The sequence below is a fragment of the Pseudonaja textilis genome, chromosome 5 (genome assembly GCF_049901715.1).
Source record: "Pseudonaja textilis isolate UNSWEBS1 chromosome 5, rPseTex1.2, whole genome shotgun sequence".
Lineage (NCBI taxonomy): Eukaryota > Metazoa > Chordata > Lepidosauria > Squamata > Elapidae > Pseudonaja > Pseudonaja textilis.
Window position 1 is genome coordinate 58,789,010 of NC_141994.1, and position 20,717 is coordinate 58,809,726.

Sequence of the window (20,717 nt, forward strand, 5' to 3'; positions counted from 1 at the left end):
GAACCATCTTCGTTTTCTCGTGCACAACCCACGCCACCGAGTTTTCCAACCCACGGTTAATGTTGAGGAGCCGATGGAGTTAGGCGCACTCCGCCCTCGCTTAACGGTGCGAGAACATTCGAGAAGGTTCCAGGAAGGCTTGTGCCTTTATTGCGGGGGTCTGGGACATTTTGCAAATTCCTGCACTCGGAGAAGGATTCGCCGACCTGTGTCTGAAACCACTCCTGGCCCGTCGGAAGCGGGGTAGGCCCGACCTCAGGGAAACCCTAGGTCGGGCACATCCTCCACCCCATCCCAAATTGCGAAGTAAATCCTGGTCCTCCTCGGCATTTACTTTTGAACACTTGTATCTTCTTACAGTCCCAGAAGGAAGGAATTCCTGCCATTGCGCTGGTGGATTCAGGGGCTACAACCAGCTTTATGGACTGTGCTTTTGTTAAACATTTTGGAATTCCTTTGATTCCTGTGAACCCACCCATTAAGGTGGAAACCGTAGATGGGCGTGAACTCAAGGCGGGACCCATTCGCTGTGCTACTCAGCCAGTGCGTATGCGTATTGGGGATCATGAGGAGGCGATAAGTTTTTATGTCACCTCGAACCTTCATCTCCCTTTGGTGCTCGGAATGTCCTGGTTGCGTTTGCACGATCCGTTGGTGGCTTGGTGCAGAACGCCATTTCTTTTCCAAGCCTACAATGTGTGGACCACCTGAGGCATGTTTGCGCTGGCCAAGATATCGCCGCTCCTGCTGTCTCGATTCCTTCGGAGCTGTCGGACTTCTCTGATGTTTTCAGCGAACAGGAGGCAGACCGATTACCCCCACATCGTGCTTATGATTGTCCCGTGGATCTGATGCGGACGCTCCATTGCCAAAGGGGAGATTATACTCCATGTCGGGCCCGAGTTGGTTGCACTCCGAGAGTTTTGGATAAAAACTTAGCTCGGGATTTATTCGACCCTCGTCGTCCCCTCTTTCGGCTCCCGTTCTTTTTGTTAAGAAGAAGTCGGAGAACTGCGTCTCTGTTGTGATTATAGAGGACTAAACTCTATCACCGTGAGGAATAGCTATCCCTTACCGCTCATTCGGAATTGATGGAGCGGTTGCGGAGGCTACTATCTTCACTAAACTCGATCTGCGTGGGGCTTACAACCTGGTTCGGATGCGCAAGGGGATGAGTGGAAGACGGCGTTTGGCACTCGTTATGGTCATTTGAGTACACCGTCATGCCATTTGGTCTAACCAACGCTCCGCTGTATTCCAGCATTTGATGAGCGACATTTTTCGGGACATGCTGGATCGGTTTGTCGTGGTGTATCTGGATGATATTTTAATCTACTCTCGGTCCAGGGATCACCACCTTCATCAGGTCCGTCAAGTGCTGCAGCGTCTTCGGGAGCATAAGCTCTATGCGAAACTGGAGAAGTGTTTCTTTTTCAGTCGTCGATAGAGTTTTAGGGCACATCATTTCTCCCGAGGGCATTGCTATGGACCCTAAAAGGTTGAGGCATTGTGTAGTTGGGAAGCCCTCGTCGAGTCAAGGACATCCAACGTCTTTTGGGATTCGCCAACTACTATCGGACTTTTATCCCAGACTTTGCTAAAGTAATGGACCCCATAACTCAGCTCCTCCGTAAGAAGGTCCCGTTTATGTGGGGGCCCCGCAACAACAGGCTTTTGACATTTTAAAGAAAGCGTTTGTAGCCGAGCCGATATTGAGGCATCCTGATCAGAATCGTCCATTTGTGGTGAGACAGATGCCTCTAATGTCGCCATCGGAGCTGTACTGTTACAAGCTTCGAAAGATGGCGCGCCCTCTTTTCCCGTGCACATACTATTCTAGGAAGCTCACAGCTTCAGGCGCAATTACACCATCTGGGAAAAGGAGTTGTTGGCCATTAAGGCTGCTTTTGAGACCTGGAGACATCATTTAGAGGGGGCTCGGCACAAGGTAGAGGTTCGGACAGATCACCGAAACTTGGAACATTTGACCATAGCTAAGAAATTGAACCAACGCCAGATTCGGTGGTCGTTGTTTTTGCCAGGTTCAATTTCTCCGTTACTTATGTTCAGTGGACATAATCGGAGGGCAGACGCGCTGTCTCGGAAGCCCAGTATATCAGGCCCGAGAATCCTCTTCCTCTACGAATGGTGTTACCACCAGAATCCTTGGCCGTACTGCAAGATCTAGTAGACTTGCGGGCTCGCATCACGAGAGGCGCAACGATTGGATGCATGGACGCAGCAGAGACGGGGGGACGTTGGACCTGATTCTCCATGGTCCATTGAAGGGGACTTGCTCCGACATCGGGGTTTATTATACGTACCTACCAGGTCGTTGAGAGCTCTCATCATGACACAATGTCATGATAACCCTGCTGCTGGCCATTTTGGATTTTATAAAACCTTGCATTTGGTCACCCGGACTTTTTGGTGGCCTCGGGTTAATCACGATGTGTTCTCTTACGTCGCTTCTTGCGTCCAGTGTAGGCAATAAAGCAGCGGCGTCGGGTGCGCCCCTGGACTCCTCCAACCATTGCCGACTCCGAGCAAACCATGGGAGCAATCTCCATGGACTTTCTCACGCATTTACCATCCTCGTCGGGCTTCATGACGGTACTCGTGGTAGTTGATATGTTGACTAAAATGGCTCATTTCATTCCCTGTAGGAGATTACCTTCATCCCCACTACGGCTCAGCTATTTTTACAGCATATCTTTCGTCTGCATGGACTGCCAGATAGAGTGGTTTCTGATCGTGGGGTTCAGTTTACTGCGCAGTTTTGGAAACAGTTAATGGCAGCGCTACAAGTTCAGGTGTGCTAGCGTCAGCGCACCATCCGAAACTGATGGCGGGACTGAGAAGGTGATTGGCATTCTTACCCAATATTTGAGGTGTTTTGTTAATCAGCGACAAAGCGATTGGGCGAAATACCTCCCATTGGCAGAATTCGCTTTTAATAACTCACAGCACACCTCCACTCTGGTAACGCCATTTTTCGCAAATGTAGGTTATCATCGCGCTTCTTCCCATTAACTTGGATGGATTCACGGTTCCTGAGACACAAGATTTTCTGGAGGAACTACAAGCGGTCCACCGTTTAGTAAGACAACAACTTGAGCGAGCGAAAGAGGACTATAAGCGGTTTGCGGACCGGTCACGTCGAGCACCGCCTCCGTTAGCTGTGGGTGACAAGGTGTGGTTGTCCACGAAACACCTTGGATCGATCGCCCAATTAGAAAATTGGACCATCGTTTCTTCGGTCCATTCCCGATTGAGGCGGTTATCAACCCTGTGGCATACCGGCTCACCTTACCGCGTTCCATGCGTATTCACCCTGTATTCCATCGCTCTCTTTTAGTTCCTGACTCCCGGACTGTCCTCTGCGTGCTCCAGCTGGTACGACTTCCCCATCAACGCCCGTGAGAGGCGGAGGTTGATGACACGGTGGTCAGCGTTACTGATTCGCGTTGGCTCAAGGGTCGTTTCAGTATTTAGTTGGGAGGAGAGTGGATGACTTGGAAATTTGCTCATGGACGGATGCGTCTGCAGTTCATGCTCCAGACATCATTCGGGACTTTCATGAGCGTTTCCCTTGAAACCGCATCCGGATCGTCAGACCGGGGAAGGGCCCTGCGGTGAGGGATAGTGTTGTGGCTCCGGGCTTGGATTCAGCTCCTGTGATTGATATGAGTTCAAGTGAAGAGGTTACGTCAGAACAATTATAACCAGCCTGGCTTACTGATTGGACTGATAACCAGGATGAGGAGATGGAGCGTGACAAAGGACGACAGACCTGATGTATTAGAATTGTCAGAACCTTTGATCTCCTCTGGTTCTTTATCTGATCAACAGCCGGGAATGGCTGACAGGGAAGTTTTGAGAGAGTCTTCTAGTGGAGATGAGAACTTGGAAAATTTGTGGTTAAATGTAAAAAATAGAAGACGGTTGAAAAGGCAAAATCAGCTGGAGCAAATGAGAAGAGCAAGTCAGTAAATTAGCACGTTGCCTTAATGAGTATAAAAGGACACAGCTGGGCTGGTGCATTTCGCCAGGAACAAAATGACTATTTGAGTGAGGACGTTACAGCAAAGAGCTCTGAGGCTGAGGATTTATTGCCAGGACTGGTTTGCCGGACAGAGTAAGATTTATGCTGTGGTTTCTGCCAGCCGTTATCTAATAAGACTTCTTTCCGTTTGATTTAATTGTGAAACGGCTGCTTTCTGTTTTGTTCGTTTGAATTTCGAAGGGGAGTCATAACACCAACCTTTATCCATATCTCAACAAAACTCAGAGAATTTGACTCGGTCTCTTTGTTTGTACTGAGTCAGCCTCCTGATTAACAAAGGAAGGAAGGATTGTGCACTAGGAGAACATGAGATACTCATGCTGAAAATTATTGTAATAGGAAAATGCATTCCATCCATATTGATAATCATCTTCATTTAATGACCCCATAAATCCTTTGTGAGGTGGAGTCTGGGCAACCAACCAAATGGAGCTAGCAGAGTGTTTTAATGGCTGGATGCCCTTCCTGTCACCAATGCAGAGTTTTGTTCAGCAGATATATTCTTATTGTGCCCAGAGTTTGCCCAGTAGGGTCTTCACCTCTTTGTTTGCTCTCTCCACGGCTCCTGATGATGTCGGAGAATCAGGCACATGGAGGTTTTGGGTAATGCCCAGGGCCTGGAATATATGTGTGAGGATTTGTGCTATGAAGTGTTTTCCCCTATCCATGTCCAGAATGGTGGGGACCCCGAACTTAGGCACAATGTCTTTGAGGAGATGTTTGGCTGTTTCTAGGGCAGTAGCCTGGCGGCATGGGAAGGCCTCTACCCAGTGGGTTAGTTGGACCTTGCAGACAAGAGCATATTGATACCCATTTGCCTTAGGTAGCTGTATATAATCCATTTGGATCTTTTCAAATGGTTTCTGTGCCCAGGGTCTTCCTCCTTCATGAATTGTTTTTCTGGAGGTGGTATTATTTGCTTGGCAGGTTTGGCATGTCATGGCTATTCTTGTAGCCTCACTATAGGCTCCAGGTGCATACCATGCCCTCCTGATGGCATCTACCATAGCTTGTGTGCCACAATGTCCCTTTGTATGTAGTCTTTGGCAAATTAACCTAAGGAGATGTGGTGGGGCTATAGGTCTGCCATCTGGGACTCTCCAAAATCCTTGCTCAAAAACTGCTGAAAATTTTTTCCCCATTGTTCAGATTCCCCTTTATCTAGAAATTGTTTGTATAGTAGTTCTGGTTTCGTTGTTAAGGCTGGTGTCATGATGGTGTGAGGTAGAGGTTTGGTTGCCACCCATTTGGCTGTTGCATCTGCATATCGGTTTCCTTTTGTTATGGTAGAGTCATCTGTTTGGTGGGCTTTACAATGAATGACTGCTAGCACTTGTGGTAATTGGATGGCTTCTAATAGTTTGGCTACTAATGGTGCATGTACTATCTGTTGTCCCGCTGAAGTTAAAAAAAAACCATTGTTTCCATAGAGCTCCTGTTGCATGGCAGACTCCAAAAGTGTATTTGGAATCTGTATAGATGTTAGTAGATTGGTTCCTTGCAGCTTCGCAAGCTTTAGTTAAAGATATAAGCTCAGCTGCTTGGGCGCTGTGGGAGGGGGGAAGCCAAGATGATTTCTTGTAGGCAGGCTACAGCTGCTCCTGTTACTCTTTTGTTCTCATGCATGTAGGAGGAACCATCTGTGAAGAGTTCAATGTTGGGGTTTTGTAGCGGGGTATCTGTTAAATTGGAGTGGGGTAGTTCAGCGTCATGCACTAATTGGAGGCAATCATGGAGATTACCTTCCTCCTGTTCTGTGGGGAGCAGGGTAGCTGGGTTTAGAGTATTACATCTCTCAAACATAATGTGATCAGAGGTAAAAAGTTCAGCTTCATATTGAGCCAAATGCTGCTGAGTGAAGGCTTGAGAATTGCAAAAACTTCATGGGGGACTTTCAGCAATAGTGGATGTCCTAGTACTAAATCGTTAGATCGTTTCACAAGTTCGACTGTAGCCGACACGGCTCTTAAGCAGAGGACAGCCCCTTGAGCTACTGTGAAAGGTCTTAGTTCTACTGTTATGTTGTGGGTAAAGTCTACAGGGATTATTCCCCCTCCCCCCATTATGCTATCCCGAGCCCTTTCAGCCACTGAAGCTTTATATGGTGGTTCAGTAATTAATGAGGAGGTGGCTCCAGTGTCAACTAAGCAATTGTATTTTTTTTTCCTCCTATAAGAATGGTGACAATGGGTTCCCCTTCAGGGCCTTTTTTTTTTTTTTAGGGGAATAGCCAGCCCGTTAAAGGTAGTCATGAATTCAGTGTTTTCATTCTCATGTTCTAGTCAGGAAAGGGGCAGGTCATTTTCCCTTCTTTGCTCCCATTGAGGTCCATTGTTATGATTTGAAGAAAAGGAGCGCTGGGTGGTGCATGATGATTAAAGCTTTGTTGTTCAGTGTAATGGACTGGATTATTGCCTGGCTTCATGTTTCTAGGTGGTGGGTGATACCGGTTGCTGGAAAGGTGTTGCCTACATTGCCTGCTGAAATGCCCTTCCTGTCCGCACCTATAGCAATGCTGGCATTTGCCTTGGGACCATCCTGCTTTATCACAATGCCAGCATTTCCTTGAATTATAGGGGGGTTTACCTGGCATTTGTCTGGCATCGTGTTGCATTACAGCAAACATTTTTAAGTCCTCATGTCTTTCTATCCTCCTTTTCCTATCTTTATACATATATAGTCATAGTTACATTTCCAGCTTTCTTATCTAGTTTCATATCCAATCATTATCTATTCCATTGATCTTTAAATAAATTTTTGCTTCGTATTTTCAATTAATTAATCCAATAACAAAAATATTTCATCCTCAAATATATTTTCCACTCTTTATCCCCTATTATTTCCACTGTCTTCCTGAAGTTCCCTTTCCACACCATCCATATTGCAGCCTTTGCAAACGCTTAATAAAGCTCCTTATTATTGTGCAAGAGGCTCCTGTTGATTTCAGACTGAGAGGGTTAAATCTCACGACGACAACGATGCCCTTTAACCCGGGGTCTCCAACCTTGTCAACTTTTAAGACTTGTGGACTTCAACTCCCAAAATTCCTCAGCCATGAAAGCGGGCTGAGGAATTCTGGGAGTTGAAGTCCACAAGTCTTAAAGTTGCCAAGTTAGGAGACCCCTGCCTTAACCTAATTCCATTTTTATGTTTCTTTAGCATGATGCATATATACATACACGAGTTGCGGCTCAATCCGACGCATTTGGTCTGCCGGAACGACGAAAACTGAAAGCAGCCTCCCGCTCCCCCAACCCACCGGGGATCTCCGAGGCGGCCTCCTCCTCTCGTTCGATCGAGGCGAAACCCTCAGAATCCCTGAGAGAATCTCGCGGCGCTTGAAACACTACATTTCCCAAAGTGCTTTGCTGTCACCCAGAGACACCCTGAGAATTCCAGCGCTCCTTCGCCGGCCTAGCGGGCAAGCGGGCGAGCTCCGCGGCCCTTGGAAGGGCTGGGAGCGCCTGAGTGCGCCCCTTCTGAGAAATGAGCGAAGGTTTCTGAGCAGGCGGGGCGGCACGGGCCTGGCCTGGCCTGTGAGGGAAAGGAGACGAGCGAGCCAGGCTCGGCGATGAGTTGTGGCAACGGAGGCGGAGGGATGGTTCGCTCGCTCCTGGAGCTGTAAGTGGCCGGCAGCCTCCCCTCACCGGGCAGATTTCTCGCCCGAAGCCCGTAACCACCCTTCTTTTTCATCCAGCCTCCCTCCGTCTCTCTCCTGGTTGTTCTAGATTTATTTCTTCGTTGCTCGGCTAAATAATGGGACCGCCAACGCCCGGCCCCTCAGGAATCTTAATATTTTGGTGGAGCGCTGGCCGTTTTCTCCCCGATTGTGCCCTTTCCATGAGAGATAATGGAGGAGGTGGGAAGGAAGTCGGGATCGCCAAGGAATCTAACTATTCTGCTAACTAATTGACCTGAGGTGAAACAATGATTAAAAACAAAACCAAAAATATTCGCGTTCAGAATAAAAGAAAGGCCAAGCTCTTTCATAAAAAGTGGCAAAATCTGATGCCAAAGCAAATGTAAACACACTCGTTTCCTCTTCTGGCTGTGGTGCTAGATAGCAAGGGTTTGTATTCCAACAGGTATTTCTGAGAAGCAGGATAAAGAGCAAAGGATGAATTTAAATCTCCAAGATCAGATTAACTGCATGCTAGGATTTGGGGAGGGTGTCAGAATGTGGTAGGATCATTTTTGTATGTGCTTGTGTATTATACCTGTGCCCTCCATCTCAACAGATTTCCTCTCCACCATCACATTTTTGGAAAACTGGGCTACTGAAAGAGTTTGCCAAACTTTATTATTATTTTTGCAAAATCCTTTAAAAAAATGGTCAGAGGAGGATGGCAAGGGTTTTTCATTTTTAAAAGGAAGATCTGGGAAACCACAGATTAGCTGGTCTAACATCAAAACTTGAAAAAGTCTGGAATAATCGTTAAGAGATTGATACATAAGAGTCTTGAGAATAATCTAATTATCTAATTATCATGGGCTTATCTTGCATAAATAACTTACCTCATATTTTGGTGAAATAAGATGATCACTAGTCTGGTTCATTGAGAGTTATCACTAAACCAATGAGAAATAAATATGCATTTGGCTACCTGTAAGATGTTGAAACTGATACTTTTGATTTAGATCACACATCACAAACCATCCTTGGCCTAATCATGGATTGTTCAATAAATTGCTGTTGATTTGGCTCACATGTGTTTATGGTTTATTGCAAAATATAAACTAATGTCACCTGTCACTGAGAAATCTCTAGTAAATTCTTCAGAACAGATTGTGAAATTTAGCAAGTATGTAATTTTATCTCCCTATAATCAAATCAGCATCCATGAGAAGCATGTTTGCTACTAGAACCTGTTTAAAATTATTGTATTTCATTTGTTCACTTTCTGTTTGTGAGTACTATACATTGTACATGTCTGTAGTGAAATACCCTAATACTTTTCTAAAAAATACTTGTTTTTGTACTTGGCTTTAAATTTATAAAAAGAAGCCATGTGTATTGCTGAATAAGACAATATTATTATATACCTGATACTGCAGCGACTAAAAAATATTGTCAACAAATAACTTTTTCTTTTTCCTCCTCAGATGCCTTCATTGTTTAACAAGAAATATATCCAGGTATGCTGCAGATATTAAGTCTTTGCCTCCCAACATAAAAGATAAGCTGATTAAATCATTGAGTATCCAAGGATGGATAACAGATACAAATATAAGCATGGTAAGTTTCCATTTAGATCACAGTCTTTGCTACTTTTTCAGCGTTGTGACTTACAGTGGACGTTCATCTGTAAAGTGATATGCGGAAGATGCTAAACATGAGAGATAAATCTTACCCTTGCCATACTTGCCATACTTTCGGGTGAAGAAGTAGATGTTATTGCTTGATATAAATTGAGTTGTTAGAGAGCATGATTCTTGCTGGATGAAGGACATATTAGAAAAGATATATTAAAGGACAATAAATTGAGCTTTTGAGAAAAAGCTCAAAAGAAATATTTAGGTGGCTGATATGTGAGACAAATTGTCCCAAATTATTCTATTTACAGGATGTTCCATACCCCAGAATGCTTAAACTGGAAGCGGTGCACTAAGTCTCTTTCACCACTATTTTATACCAAAATAGATTGGAAGGAAATAAATAATCTGTTCTTTTATAAAAGTATTAGTGTATTATTCTGTTGTATATTAACCCCAGAGTATATTTAGTTAAACAGTATGTGATGAATTGCTACAATCTTCTTGGAAAATAGGAACATCCGCCCAAGGCAAGGCCACAAGTAAATAAGATGGAAACATCTGCCCAAGGCAAAGCTACAAGTAAACAAGATATCTGTTGTCTTGAAGAAATTGTCAAGTCGACTACTTAGCTTATAGTATGATTTAGAGATAATGAGGTGTGTGAGGAGGGCTTCTTAGGCGTGGCGTGCATTGTGTAGAGGGTATAAAATGTATTGCTTAAATATTGGATTTTGTGCTTCATTATCTCAATCCACTTTGTGAAAAGACGTGAATGCCTACTTTTGCCAACGCGTGTTTAATAAACTTTGTTTGTACATCAGAGTTGTCGAATTAGTGAGTATAAAATAAGATTTCGTGTTTAAATCTCACAGGTTGATATCTAATAGTTTAACAATAGTATTCTAGACCAGTGGTCGCCAACCCATGGGCCATGGCCCACTGGTGGGCTGTGAGAAAATTTTGGTGGGCCACAGAGAAATCTCACCCCCAGAGCACCCCCCCCCCAAAACAATTAATCCAGGTTGCTCAGAAACACAAGGCTGTGCTGCCCACATGGCCCGCGGGAACCGTCCCCGCCCACTCACTCCTTACCCGGTAAACTTGCCTGCTAAATTGCTATTTTTCCTTTCTCCGACCATCATCTGTTCTGCTGTGATGGGAGATTTAGATTAGCTAGGAAGCAGGAAATGGTTGGATTTCTTGCTTTCTAGCTAGTCTTTAGATCTTCAGCTCAGCACAGCCAAACCTCCCTTAGGACTGAAGGCTTGCTTGCAAGCAAATTCAGTGCAGACTCATGGCAAGCAAATTTGAGAGACTGAGCTAGCCAATGGCAGATAGATAGATCACTGAATGATTCTGTGAGCAACTCAGTCTGACTGCTTTGCCTGAATTGGGGTAAAAGTTGTTCTTTTTATATAAAAAATTCAATATTTATATAAATACTTGTAATATTTACATACAAGCCATGCCCAGCCAGTCACATGACCAAGCCACACCCACAAATTAGGCCATGCCCACAGTACCGGTTAGTGGTCCCTGGAATCTAAAATTATGAGTTTGGTGGTCCTTGAGGTCCAAAAGGTTCACGACCCCTGTTCTAGAATATATACAAATTATGTATGTAACCAATGACAAATGAATCTTAAAAACTACATGTATGCTGAGTTTTGTTGCCTTAGCATGAAGACCCTTTCAGATACTTTGTTGAAGATTGTGTCTTCTACTGCAATGCTTGAGCAGTAAACTTCATTCTGCCAACAAAACAAAGTATAAAGACTGATACTTCTACTACTCTGGGGATGATGAGAGTTGCCTTTGAAATATGTGCTTGTTTATTTTTAGTTTAGCTTTCTGTGTCAATCTAACTACTATAATGATTTGTAAATAATTTATTGCGTAGCATATTATATGAATCTAATAAATTGGGGTTTATCTCTTGTTAAAACATGGCTTATAACTGTATAAAACTGGTTAGCGTGTTTTTTAAATAAGCTGAATGAATTTTTTACTTTCAGTGAGTGCTAAAATGTTGATGAATAGTTATGATTAAAAATTTGGGTTTCAGTATCCTCTATAGCATGTTTTCTATTTCATCATATTTAATAATTAAGGCAAATGCCTGGGATGGATTTCATATAGTGCACTAGGATTAAGTCCTGATTTGCTAAACCCCAAATGGCTGCATTATATTAAAACCAAAGCCATAAAAATCATGTTGCAACATAGCATTATATGTGGCCCCTGAGAATGAGCTGTCTCAGGCCAGACTCTGAGGAATAGTTGCAAGGGGCTTTATCTAGGATTTATTAAATATAAGTAATGACAGATAGGGCATTTCTGCAAGTAAATACATAGAGCAACAAAGTCCTAATTCCTAGAAAGCTTGCCTGCAATGAGTTCCAAAAAGGCAGAAATATAGTTAAGTCATGGTCCAAAAGTCCAAATACGGGTCATCAGCCAGTCTAGGTTCTAAGGAATCGAATATCCATAGATAACAGGCTTAAGACACCCATTTTGTTTTGCTTTATTTACATTTTTAAAAAGTAGGATCTGATAGAAATACTTTACATTTTTAGATTCTTCACCCTGCAGTGGAGGCACTGGATCTTCGAGACTGTGATATTTCAGACTATGCCTTGCAACAGCTTTGTAACTGCAGGCATCTGAAAAAGATAAATGTAAATGTTTGGAAAAACAACAGACTGACCATAACTTCTGAAGGTATACTTTCTGCACAATGGTTTTAAAAGAGCACTGAGACATACAAGTGATGGCTGTTTGGGTTGTTTGTTATGTTCTATTTTAATTTAATTGTTTTAAGAAAGTAATCTCAGGAGCAAAAATAGGAACAGAACCTTTTTTAATGGAAGTTAGGAGATCCTATTTATGAGTGCTAGGTCATTTATGAGTGCTAGGCACAGTGTATCCATACTGACCTATTGTCAGAGTGTGTATTATGTGACAATTGTGAGACAACCCAGGAGCAAATACAGCATGCAGAGGTTTGTTATAATTAAATAGTCATTTATGTTTACAAATCATATACATACACATATTAGGCAAAGGTCAAACAATCAATCTGTAATCAGCTATAGCAGGGAAGCAGGGAGAGAGAGAGAGAGAGAGAGAGAGAGAGAGAGAGATGCCCCAACAGGGCCTCTCTTATAATACAGACTTTTAAAGTAGTAGCAATCAAATAACCCTGCTGACTCATTTCTACCATTGCATGATCATTATAGTATTACAACATTACCTCAGCTGGTCAGCTATTAAATCGTTATCCTGAAACTTATATTTTAATACCACTTAAGTACTTGGAAAGCAGAGGCCACATTTTTCCAATGAAATGTTTCCATTTTTCTTTGTTCTAAAAGGGTAGTCTACTGATAATATACAAATAAATATATCAAATCCTATTAGTATTTAAATCAGACTATCTATTTAGGAAATCTAAAAATAAAACTAAGTAAGGGTTAAACTAAGTAAGACTTATCAGTGGGAATGGCAGCAAATCAATTTAATAAATAGATAATCAGTACAATTTGGACTTGTAATCTTGTAATCACCTTAATACTCAGTCACAACAATCAACAATGATCTGTTGACAAAGACAGAGATTTCAAGTTGTTAATACTTAATAGTCTAAAGATTAACATGATAAGTATGCATTCTCAAGCACACTATCACCCAAATCCTAAAAGGGACATTGTGATGTTGCTCTGGCCTTTTGTGCTTACATTGTGATATCACACACAAGAATGTAAGGGGCTAATTTTTCATTTAGAAGTATGTTTGTCCTTCTGTTACAAGATCAAGGTGTGTTAGGGGAAAAACCTGATTATGAACATAGTTGCACTCAATAACAATTGAACAGATAGCACAACACAAAAAGTCTCACTTTAGAATTTAGAGGTTTGTTAGAATTTAGAGCATAATAAACATAAAGCACTTACATTAATCACTTTGCAATGAAAGTAAATCAGACAAGCAGTCAAGGGAACAGCTTGAGACTGATTGAACACCTTCCATTCTTCACTCTTTTCTTTTTTTTATCTTTTATACATCTCTTCAAGTGAGCGATATGATTCCAGGTTACAACATACATATGTCATAGTTACATTTCCATCTTTCTTATCTAGTTTCATATCCAATCATTATCTATTCCATTGATCTTTAAATAAATTTTTGCTTCGTATTTTCAATTAATCAATAACAAAAATATTTCATCCTCAAATATATTTTCCACTCTTTATCCCCTATTATTTCCATTTCCAGCTTACCACCTATTTTATTTTATGTATTATCTTCTTTAACTTTCTCAAAGCCGATGTATAATAAACAAAAAAACCAAGAATAAAATAAAACTAATATATTCAGAATTGTTGTGGATCCATCATCCTATGATGATAGATTTTTTAAAAAGTATTGGAAGAATGGTATGCTGATGATGAACAGATGATCCAATCTTGGTTGAGAAAATTATTCTCTTAAGCCACTTCCCAATTGGGTTGTCATAAAGTTCAAAACAAGAAAAAAAACTTTTTTTAAAAAATCAACAAAACAAAATCCTTTATGTACATTGTGCAAACTAAAACTCAATGAAATCAAACTTTTATATTTAAATGTATGGTAATAGAATTCTATCTACAGGAGAAAAACCTGCCTTTCATCTCCAACAGGAGTTGCAGCACTGGCCTTATCATGCCCTTATCTGCGGGAAGCCTCTTTTAAGAGATGCAGCAATCTAACAGACAGTGGAATCCTTGCTCTTGCCCTCAACTGCCCCCTTTTACAAATAATTAACATAGGAGGATGCTCCAACATCACAGACACATCCTTACAAGCCCTTGGACAGAACTGTAGATCCCTGCACAGTGTTGATTTCTCATCAACCCAAGTAAGAATGAAAAGCATTATTACAACACCATCATAAATACAGTATATACATACATTTTTCTTAACATATATAAGTATTTAGTAAGCACTGTACTGTCTGGATTATTTTACATATACATATTTCTAGTAACAATAATATTCTTTACTTGTATATTGTTTATTTCCAAATACTTTGGTTTTTTTATTAAAGTGGGCAGTTTTTCATACAATATGTCAGTGAGGTTCCCTGTCTAATATGACTGCTATTTAAAGCAGCACGTTGTTAAAAATCTCTGGGTGTTCAAAGTAGATGTGTCCTTTGGAAGTTAAAGTAGATCTGCTCATCAGACCTGCAAGCCTTTATAGTTAGATTGGGCTAGGACATGGGCCACACTTGGCTTTGGTGTTGCATGCAAGTATCTGCACTCCAAGATGGTAAGCAGAATGCAAGATAAAACTCACATTTGATTTTTTAATTCACACCTTAAGTTAATTAAAATTAATTATTCAATTACATGCAGCTAATATAATTGGTCCCAATATATTTAATAAGTGCCGTTTGGCAAAACTGTGTGGAGTCCATCTGGCCAGTCCCATCTGGGTTGCCAAAAAGTGTCCCAGCTCAATACTGTGTCCTTTACCCAAATTGAATGTACTGAGGTGGGGATTGTAAAATAAGCTTTATTCTGCAGAAGAAAGCACACAGGAAGATCTCTCTCAAAGATTAAGAAACACACACACCTGCAATAACCACTGGTGGGTTTTTTGCAGCATTTTATCACAAGATGCAGCATGCTTAATGTCACAGGATCACAAGTTGTTTTCCTGTTTTTTACAGTAATGTCTTTACCTTATTAGTATAAATGAAGCAAACATCTTTCCTGCTTGCAGATATATTAACCACAAAATTACCATAACTGTCATTTCAGCAGTACCATAGCATAGCTTCTACCAATGTACTTCCTGTTTAACAATATACTTCTTTTTTCAATGATATGTTTTTACTTATATGTACAAATGTTTCTTGTTTATCCCTTTTGCCTTGTCCCATAATGCACTGGGGGTTACAGTTTAGCAAGCTAAAACTGAAACTAAATGTTTATTGATATTTGAATCTTCTCTACCACATCTACCTCTTTCAATCTCTTTTCATATGGCTTAGTTTCCAATCCTGTATTCATCTTTATTGTCTGTTGCTGAACTTTTGGTGCTCAAAAGTGAACAAAGTGTCTCATTTGTGATCTGACCAAAGCAGAGTAATGTGGACTAATAATTTCACATGATTTGAAAAATAAATCCTGTTGATTCAGCCTAAAATTGCACATATCTGCTTTACAGTCACATCATCCTGCTCTTCATTTTCTGTTTGATATCCACCACAATTCCAAGATTTGTTTCTACAAGTATTATTAAGGAAGGTATCCCTCATCTCATTACATTTCATGTTTTTTTCCAAGCTTTTACTTACTGGTTTAGATTATAAAGAATCATTATTCTGGCCTTGTTATTTACTGTACTTTCATTTTTAATGCAAGTTACTCTGAAAACAGATATAAATAAAAACAATAGATTGTATATAGATTTCCATTATTGGAAGAGAAGAAATAATATTTTGCCTTCCCTTGATAAAAGGTCCTTTTTTCCATTTAGGTCACGGATGATGGTGTAATAGCACTTGTTAGTGGAATGTGTTCAAACAATTTAAAGGTAACATTTGGATATGCTTAATTAAAGTTGATATCAGTATGTTACATATGTGGGGGTGAGATTGGAGAAAATTGCCACACCACCACAAAGATATTTTTAACAACATTCAATATTCAAAGGTACTTTTTAGATTGACAGCTGTTGGATGAATTCCAGAGAAGTGTGCCAAAATTAATGTAGCTCATATCAACCTTCATACGTAATGCTTATATATTACATAAAATAAAATCTTGTTTATGTAAAATCTTAAAATGAATATTATCAGATACTAAACATAGTATATTATTTTTCACCAGTACTATTGGGCAGTAAATATATCTTAAAGTTGTTTTCCGGTTTTTGTCTGTGATTGCATATTATTCACGTATGATTTCCTATGTGCCAAGAAATGCATAAGCAGGAATAGATTGATAAAGGCTGAGCCAAAGAATTTGGCTGATATAAGCTTTAAAACACATGAAAACTGTAATATACTTATCCAGCTCCTTCAGTTTCTGTCTCTTGTTCTTCATTCTGTTATCTCATTTTCTCCACCTTTCCTGAATTGGATATTGTGACTTGTGGGATAAGGGAGAAAGAGAATAGCCCTCAGTTGGGACAGTGGAGAACAGATCCATACAGTTGCATGAGCTGCAGTCTGCGAGATCTCTTTTGAAATACAAATGCAAATGATTATTCAAAAAATTTCAAGTTGTGCAGAAATGGACAAATTAACCTTGGCATTAAAAGATAAAGACACTTCAATATATTATGACAGCTGGAACTGTTGGTACAAATGGATAGACCAAAGATAGATTTCACATTAAAAGGCAAAGGAAGATATGATAGAATCGTAGTAGTGATATACAGATATATGTAAGGATTAATTGTGTATATGGCATAAAATAAGGATAAAAAGGAAGTCTCACAAATTGTTGAAGATGAAAATGTTTTTAATTGTTTTCTATCTTTTTCTTTCTATACTTTTTTTTTCTTTTTTTCTTTTTCTCTCTTTCATTTATGTATGTGTTGCTGGTCTATTTTAATTGTAAAATCAATAAAGTGTATTAAAAAAATACAAATGCACTACTGCAATAGATAGAAACAAATCCCTACTAGATCAATCAAAGCTGTTTATAAAATCAGTTTTCCCATGCTTCCAAAATTCAGCCAGCCCAAAAGTATATTTTATTACTACTTTCTGAATCTAAAATTAAGGTAGAGGTGAGATTTTTCTCTAACTCATATGCTGCTTTCTTCATGTCATGATATACTTAATATATTACTGAAATATAGAAGAGGAGGAGACCTTTATCACCTTTGTTTTTATTTTTGTTTTGGAAGTAATAAACAGAGATGTTATTAAGAAGAAACTCTGGTAAATTTCACTGTACTCTTGCACATGAGATTCAAATTACTCTAGAGCAATTTATCTCTTGAGAGATTAGGAACACCCATGGCTTTATGAAATTATTTAAGACATTAGTCTCTTCTATAATTTCTCTTCTAACACCCTTTTTATTGTTCCAAAGTATTTCTCAAAACAGAGATTTTATTTAGTTAATTAGTGGTAACTACTAACAGCATTATTCTTTATCCTTAATAGGAGATCCATATGGAACATTGTGTTAATTTGACGGATGTAGCTGTGGAAGCTGTCCTCACATACTGCCCTATGATATATATTCTGTTGTTTCATGGATGCCCACTCGTAACAGGTGACTTGAAATCTTGACTAGAGTAAGATGTTCACTGAAAACCACATCAAGTGGCATCAAAATGACATTACATGCATTATGATATCATGAGCCGCAGAATATTGTCATGTGCATGACATAACTTGGCTTTGAAAGGAAACATTTCTAACTTCTTTAAACGATATATTTAAAAATGGAAGTCAGTAAAGCAGGGTGAAGCATTAAATGCCCAATATCCTTTGTATTTTAGAACTACTATTACATTATCTAAAAGCCAGAGTGAGGTTAAAACAAGACTACTCCTATGATTGTAAAACTTTGTTTCCAGGAATAGGAAAGCCCTACTTAATGTCTTTAAATGTTTAAAGATATTAATATACTCAGACTTAAAGATATTAACCAAGTCAGATTTGCTGAGCACTCAAAAGAATGGCAACCTACACTAGAAGGAATAAGGGAAAGTTGAAAAAGGCATCACACAAGCCAAGACTTACTGTGTCTTTTGCATACACTGTCTAATTATAATTTGGTGGTATGCTTAAATACCACCATGAAGGAGATTTTCTAGAGATATTGGTGCTAATTCATTGGCAGAAGATATAATTATTAGATTTATTTATTTTACTTTGATTTATAACCTGCCTTTTGTACAGTAGCTCAAAGTAGTGTATATACTGCTCCTTCCTCCTAATTTTCCCCACAACAACCCTGTGAGGGAGGTTGGGGTGAGAGAGCAACTGATCCAAGTCCCACACTGAGCTGCCATCGCTAAGGGTTCACTAGAATCTGAGATACCCCATTAAGTACCATATCACACGGGTTCTTTTATTATTTTATTAGCTGATATTTACGGTATCTTTAGTTATCTTACTACTGGCTGATATTGCAGTTTTAACATTAAAATTCATATAATCTCAATAAGAAACAAGATTGTTCTCCTTTTCCAATAGTTTTTTCTTCCATTTCCATGGATGAGGATATAATATAATTATTAGGGACTATAATCGTATAATGAAAGGACCTATTATAGAAATTAATTAAGAATGTAATAATAGGAATAGATTCTTTCTTGAAACAAAAATGTGTCTTAAAAAACTGCTTTGTGAGGCTCTCCATGTCAGGAATGATCTAGGTTAGTGTTTTTCAACATGGCTGGCTGGGGAATTCTGAGAGTTGAAGTCCATCCATCTTCAAGTGGTGAAGGTTGAAAAACATTGATCTAAGTTGTAATTTCTGAGAGCTTGAACAACACAGCTAGCGATTACATCTTTAGTTCAGATATGAAAATCATTTTAAAGAGTTGATGGTCTGAGTTCAGGGAAAGATGAAAGATGGCACAGAATTTAGTCCACTCTTGCTTCAACGTTTTTGCATTCTCTATTATGCTTTCACCATTGAAGCACTTTAAGCCTTTCTTTTTTCACACCTTCTAGAACACTGGTATCAAACTCGCTGCATCATGTTGCCGTCACGTTATGTTTCGCAATGTTTTCCCCATTTGCTGAGCTAGGATGGGCGTGGCCTGCATGTGACACATCTGGCCCGCTGGCTGCCAGTTTGGGACCCCTGTTCTAGAACTATTCATTGAAACTTAAAGCATGTTTTCATTTTCAGAATTCCTGCTCTGGGGAACTCCTGCCATTAAGAGAGCCATAACATGCTTATAAAATATGCGGAGGATGAACACTTCGTAAAAGCCAGCAAAATATCTAGTAAATGCAATCAATCAACATATTGAATTGGATTTTGGTTATTTATACACTGGTCTTGTAGAAAAATAGCTTGAAGCCCATTCTTTCCCACTACTATTTGTTTAGTTTTCAGCGTTCCAGGGAACCTCCATTCCTATCAGTAACTCCGAGACAAGCATAATCTCAAAAATACCTTTACTAGAATAGCACGTGGCACATCTGTGGAATTTCAAAACTAAACGTTTTCTGGACTTCCCACAATGTCCCAATCTACAAACCATCCCCTTTTCTCTCATCATCACATCACATGAACCAATCCCAAAGTAGGTTCCTCTTTATTTCTGCATCACATTCTATGACCTTGAACTAACGAAAGAATTCTATTTTGTCTACTTAGAGCTACTCAATAAGAATCACCCCCTCCCACTTTCTCAAGCTATGTGGCAGCGATGAATAAGGATTCCAAAGCTAACATTAGTCTTGTTCCCTGTCATAAACATTTCCTTAACCATAAAAATAAAAACTAAATATATTTTATTTGCAGATCGTTCCCGAGAAGCACTGGAGCAGCTCGTTGGACCCAAAAAATTCAAGCAAGTTTCATGGACTGTTTATTGATTTTTGTTTGAAATCATAAGGCATTACTTCATTTCCCCCCGCCCCCCCGGCAGACCATTTCTGAGTCTCTTCTGATTGTACATTTGCTGTTGATACTGTAGTCTCAAGTTGGAGAAGAACAAACAATGCTATTCATGTTTGTTTTTCTCCAAGTTGGATTGAATCAGTGTTCTGCATTTTTGTGTTCATGGAAGTTCGTGAAAGAGGGCTTTAGGGCTCTACTTCTTAAAAAGGACACTTTGTACCAATAAAGGACCAACAGTAAATAAGGAAATGCAAAAAGCAGAGCGAACACCAATAAGCTAATGAAGCAAATTTCATAGAAGCATCTTCTTGTGCTGCCTACTCTGTTGTCATTTAGGTGGAGACCAGTTCTATTTCTAGGTGTCCATTGTAACAGGAGCCATGATTTGTTTGTATCTGAATAAAACCTTCTTCAAATTGTACAGTGCATGCATTTCATTTAATTCTATTAATAACCAGTCATAAAATATGTTTGTAGAACTCAATATTGTCATTTTCAAGACAAAAAGCTAATGTGGGGCTTTGCTGATATCGCAGAATGGGATGCCATATTCCACTCTTATTAAGGAATTTGTTATTTATTTGATCTGTAACCTATTAAAGGCAAGTTATAATAACACTCACTGAAGTTTTATTTTTTGAAAGCTTTTGCCAAAATAAACATGTTAGTGTCTAAGCTGATGCAAGACTCTTGATTACTTTTCTTACACAAAACTAACATGAATACTTTTTGGAAAATATCCCACTAAGATATTATCATTGTCCTTAGTAATAAGAAAAATATTGACCAATTTGGATTTTGAC

At 39.7% G+C, this 20,717-nt stretch overlaps 1 protein-coding gene across 1 annotated transcript; it reads left to right on the top strand.

Moving 5' to 3' along the window:
* Positions 1-7,439: 7,439 nt before the first annotated feature.
* On the top strand, positions 7,440-20,594 carry AMN1 (antagonist of mitotic exit network 1 homolog). The gene is made up of 7 exons (XM_026721079.2): positions 7,440-7,687; positions 9,170-9,302; positions 11,899-12,043; positions 14,002-14,219; positions 15,848-15,904; positions 17,490-17,601; positions 19,816-20,594. The coding sequence occupies exons 1-7, from the start codon at positions 7,638-7,640 to the stop codon at positions 19,887-19,889; spliced, it is 789 nt and encodes a 262-aa protein (XP_026576864.1). The 5' UTR covers positions 7,440-7,637; the 3' UTR covers positions 19,890-20,594.
* The last annotated feature ends 123 nt before the right edge of the window (positions 20,595-20,717 follow it).